Below are 5,528 nucleotides of genomic sequence, written 5' to 3'. Positions count from 1 at the left end.
AAGAGACAGGCAAGCAGAAAAATTACTAAGCAGTGTAGTGTACACATTTATAGAGTTATGAACAAGATAGTGAGGATCCCAGAGAAAGCAGATTAGGTTAAATTTAAGCATTCAAATCAAAGTGGAGCCAGCTACGCAGGAACAGAAAGATAAACATTCCAGCAGAGACAGTAGCAAAGAGGTTTCAGAGGGCATGAAGAGTCTGGCAAATGGTAAGACTGAATTAGAGGGTGCTTTGGGTATGGAGTTAGAGCTTGATCATGATTATACTTTTCTCACGTTGAAGATGATGAATTATGCCATGTGTCTCCCTCAGAAATCTATTATTTGAGAGGGAAACACTGATTTAGTTTCAGAATGCCACTAGAAAATCCTGAGGAAAAAAAAAACCGTGGCATATTTGGATGTTTACACACTGAACTCTCACTTTCAACTCAGGAATTTGGCAGAATTCACATTTTCTTTTGAATCTTTATTACCTCTTAAGCATGTATTAAACTATGGTAACTATTATGGACTGAATTGTGTCTCCCCAAAATTCATATGCTGAAAACCTAGACCCCAATGTGACTGTATTTAGAGATAGGTCCTTCAAAGAGATTATTAAAAGGTTGAATGAGGTCATAAGGGTGTGGCCCTAAACCAATAGGACTGATGTCCTCATGCAAAGAGGAAGTACACATAGAGAAAAGGCAATGTGAGTACATAGCAAGAAGGCAGCCCTATGTAAGCCAAGGAGAGACAAAGACTTCAGGAAAAACTAAACCTACCAACAACTTAATCTTCGATTTTCAGTTTCAGAATTGTGAGAAATTCATTTTTGTTGAAGTCATCCAATCTGTGGTATTTTGTTATGGCAGCTCTAGCAAACTAATACAGTAACTCATGTAATGAAGACTAAGTTGCTCTTTAAATATAATAAGATTTTGGTCAGGGAATTTATATCAGGAAGTGAAAATGGATTTTCATTTATATGAAATTTAGTTCAACAGTTATCAAGCACCTGGTTCCACGAATTATGTTAGAACTTAAAACAACTGCCAATTTTTAAATAAATTATAGTCTACAATACAACATTTCTGTAACTATCTTCTCACAATTATTTGTAAAGAATTATAGCTTCACATTTAAGATTTTTTTTAATTGAACCATAGAGCAGTTAAAGAATGTAGCAAGATCATTAATTTGGTTATGGAAAAGCCAGACCCAAATTCTGGCCCTCTGGTAAAAAAAGCAACCAATCAAACACAAACTCTTACCACCATTCTCAAGTTCAGTCTACTTCACAACAATTAAGGATTTTGTTTTCAAAGCAAAGAGCTAGTTTTTAGTCAAGTTCCAGGCTCTAATGCAAATGTTCATAAGACCAGACATATAATATAAATCAGAAACAAGACAAGAATGCCCACTCCTACCACTTTTATAGTATTGGAAGTCCTAGCCACAGCAGTCAGACAAGAAAAAGAAATGAAAGGCATCCAAATTGGAAGGGAAGTAGTATCTTGTCATGTCACTATTTGCAGATGACAAGATACTATGTACAGGAAATCCTAAAATCTCCACCAAAAAAACTATTAGAATAAATGAATTCAGTAAAGTTGTAGAATACAAGATTAATATACAGAAATCTCTTGCTTTTCTACACACTAATAATGAACTACCAGAAAGACAATTCAAGGAAACAACCCTATTTACAATTGCATCAAAAAGAATAAAACATCTAGGAATAAATTTAATTAAGGAGGTGAAAGACCTATACTCTGAAAACTATAAGACACTGATGAAGAAAATTAAAGACAATACAAATAAATGGAAAGACATCCCATGTTCACGGATTGAAAATATTAAAATTTTTTAGTATCCATACTAGCCAAAGCAATCTACAGATTCAATGCAATCCTAATCAAAATACTCATGACATCTCCCACAGAACTACAACAAATAATTCTAAAATGTATTTGGAACCACAAAAGACCCTGAATAGCCAGAGCAAACTTGAGAAAAAAGAATAAAGCTGGAGGTATAACCCTTCTAGACTTTACACTATACTACAAAGTTATAGTAATCAAAACAGTATGATACTGGCACAAAAATAGACGCATAGATCAATGGAGCAAAATAGAAAGCCCAGAAATAAATCCACACACCTATGGCCAATTAATCTATAACAAAGGAAGCAAGAATATACAATGGAGAAGAGACAGTCTCTTCCATAAGTGGTGCTGGGAAACCTGGGCAGCTACATGTAAAAGAATGAAATTAAGAACATTTTCTCTCACCATATACAAAAATAAGCCCCAAATGGATTAAAGACCTAAATGCAAGACCAGAAACCATAAAACCCATAGAAGAAAACATAGGCAGGACACTCTTTTACATAAAGCAATATTTTGGGGGTGGGGGGTGGTCTGTTTCCTAAGGCAGGGGTCCCCAATCACCAGAGCACAGACCAGTACCGGTGGGTGGCCTGTTAAGAATCAAGCTGCACTGCAGGAGGTGAGTGGCAGGCGAGTGAGTGTATTTAAAGACATTCCCCATCACTCACATTACTGGCTGAGCTCCACCTCCTGTCAGGTCAGCGGTGGCATTAGATACTCATAGGAGCGTGAACCCTACCGTGAACTGCACATGTGAGGGATCTAAGCTGCAAGCTCCTTATGAGACCCTAATGCCTGATGATGTGAGGTGGAGCTGAGGCAGTGATGCTAGCACTGGGAAGTGGCTGCAAATACAGATTATCATTAGCAGAGAGATTTGACTGCACAGAGACCACAATAAATCAATCGCTTGCAGACTCATATCAAAACCCTATCAATGATTCTGACGCAGGCCTTCTCTCCTTCAGGCTCAGCTCTTGCCAGGCCAACTTGAGACATGTCTGACACAAGCGAGAGTGGTACAGGTCCAACCCGCTTCCAGGCTGAAGCTTCAGAAGAGGACTGTGGCTTGAAGATGCAGAATCTATTAACAGTGACCCAGAACTTAGAGGTCTCAGAGACACCGAAGGCCTCAAAGGCACCAGAGGTCTCAAAGGTTGTGAAGGTCTCAAATGCTGCAGGGGTCTCAAAGCCCACAGAGGTCTCAAAAGCCACAGAGGCTCAGGAGGTATCTGCCACTCAGGCCTCACCTACCACTAAGCTAACTGATACCCAGGTTCTGGCAGGTGAAAAGAAGAGTCTGGCAGCTGACACCAAGATGCAGAATGCTGACCATCAGGCTGTGACAATGCCTGCTACTGAGATCAAAAAGGTCAGCTGTGTGCCTGATACGAAGGTCAATGCAAAGACCCTGGAGACTGAAGCTGCTGCCTCTCAGGCTCTGGCAGATGAACCTGAGCCTGAGGGTGCAGCTGCACAGGCTCAGGAGAATCAGGATACACGGCCCAAGGTCAAGGCCAAGAAAGCCCAAAAGGTGAAGCATCTGAATGGGGAAGAGGATGGCAGCAGTGATCAGAGTCAGGCTTCTGGAACCACGGGTGGCCGAAGGATCTCAAAGGCCCTAATGGCCTCAATGGCTCGCAGGGCTTCAAGGGGCCCCGTAGCCTTTTGGGCCTGCAGGGCATCAAGGACTCGGTTGGCTGCTTGGGCCAGGAGAGCTTTGCTTTCTCTGAGGTCACCTAAGGCCCGTAGGGGCAAAGCTTGCCACAGAGCTGCCAAGCTCCAGTCATCCCAAGAACCTGAAGCATCACCATCTCGGGATGTGGCGCTTTTGCAAGGGAGGGCAGATGATTTGGTGAAGTACCTGTTGGTTAAAGACCAGACAAAGATTCCCATCAAACGCTCAGACATGCTGAAGGACATCATCAAGGAATACACTGATGTGTACCCTGAAATCATTGAACGAGTAGGCTATTCCTTGGAGAAGGTATTTGGGATCCAATTAAAGGAAATTGATAAGAATGACCACTTGTACATTCTTCTCAGCACCTTAGAGCCCACTGATGCAGGCATACTAGGAACGACCAAGGACTCACCAAAACTGGGTCTCCTCATGGTGCTTCTTAGCATCATTTTCATGAACAGAAATCGGTCCAGTGAGGCTGTCATTTGGGAGATGCTGCGCAAGTTGGGGCTGCGCCCTGGGATACATCACTCGCTTTTTGGGGATGTGAAGAAGCTCATTACTGATGAGTCTGTGAAGCAGAAGTACTTGGACTATGCCAGAGTTCCTAATAGCAATCCCCCTGAGTATGAGTTCTTCTGGGGCCTGCGCTCTTACTATGAGACCAGCAAGATGAAAGTCCTCAAGTTTGCCTACAAGGTACAAAAGAAGGATCCCAAGGAATGGGCAGCTCAGTACCGAGAGGCAATGGAAGCAGATATGAAGGCTGCAGCTCAGGCTGCAGCTGAAGCCAAGGCAAGGGCTGAGATTAGAGCTCGGATGGGCATTGGGCTAGGCTCTGAGAATGCTGCTGGGCCCTGCAACTGGGATGAAGCTGATATTGGACCCTGGGCCAAAGCCCGGATCCAAGCAGGAGCCGAAGCTAAAGCCAAAGCCCAGGAGAGTGGTGGTGCCAGTGCTGGTGCCAGTGCCGGCGGCAGCTTTGGTGCCAGCACCAACCTGACAGCCACTCTCACATTTGGGCTCTTCGCGGGCCTTGGTGGAGCTGGTGCCAGCACCAGTGGCAGCTCTGGTGCCTGTGGTTTCTCCTACAAGTGAGATTTCAGATATTCCTAATCCCAGCAGTCTTTCTCTTTGAGCCAGGGTGCATCCTCAGAAACGTACTCAACACAGCACCCTAGGCAGTCACTATCAATCAGTTGAAATTGACACTCTACATTAAATCTATTTGCCATTTCTGAAAAAAAAAAAAACCCTATCAATGAGTGGCAAGTGACAATTAAGCCACATCTGGTGGCAAGTTTTACAGTGGCAAGTGAGTTGATGTACTTCAATTGTACACCTGCACCTGGTGGCAGGCTTTAAGTCAGAATCCAACACTGACTTTAGTCCACGTGTGGTCTACCCACTATTTTATTTACCACTTCCGTCCGGGCCTCTTTCCTTCACTGTGCACTTGTCTCAGTCAGTTTTGGTAAGCCCACAAGCTAACCCTCGCCAAAATGAATAAAAAACAAATGTCACTGGAGAGCTCTTTCAAAAAGGGGGAAAGACCCAATGATGAGACAGCAGAAGACTCTAAGACTGCCAACAGAAAGAAAGCTGCATTTAAAAGAAAATAACCGAGTCCTACTTTAATTACAGGTTCACTGCAACAGGCGATTCATATTCTTCAAGCCTGCTTTGTATAATAGGTGATGACCAGCAATCCAACAAAGCCATGAAAACTTCAAAATTGCTTTGCCACGTGGAGACCAAGCACCCTGCATTAAAAGACAAGCCTTTGGAGTTTTTCAAAAGAAAAAAACGTGAACACAAAGAACAGAAGCAATTATTGGAGGCCACCACTTCATCAAATGTGTTTGCACTGAGAGCATCATTCTTAGTGGCTAACTGCATTCCTACAGCTAAGAAACGCTTTACTACTGGTGAAGAGTTGATCCTGCCTGCTGCTAAGGACATTTGTC

The 5,528-nt window shown here is 43.0% G+C and overlaps 1 protein-coding gene across 1 annotated transcript; it reads left to right on the top strand.

The window, feature by feature from the left end:
* Positions 1 to 2,825: 2,825 nt before the first annotated feature.
* LOC130858819 (melanoma-associated antigen D2-like) lies at positions 2,826 to 4,814 on the top strand. Its single transcript, XM_057745862.1, has one exon. The coding sequence runs from the start codon at positions 2,875 to 2,877 to the stop codon at positions 4,657 to 4,659; it is 1,785 nt and encodes a 594-aa protein (XP_057601845.1). The 5' UTR covers positions 2,826 to 2,874; the 3' UTR covers positions 4,660 to 4,814.
* Positions 4,815 to 5,528: the final 714 nt, after the last annotated feature.

Source organism: Hippopotamus amphibius, chromosome 8 (genome assembly GCF_030028045.1).
Source record: "Hippopotamus amphibius kiboko isolate mHipAmp2 chromosome 8, mHipAmp2.hap2, whole genome shotgun sequence".
NCBI lineage: Eukaryota > Metazoa > Chordata > Mammalia > Artiodactyla > Hippopotamidae > Hippopotamus > Hippopotamus amphibius.
Note: the sequence above shows the minus strand (reverse complement) of the source record. Positions and strands in the feature narration are given on the sequence as shown.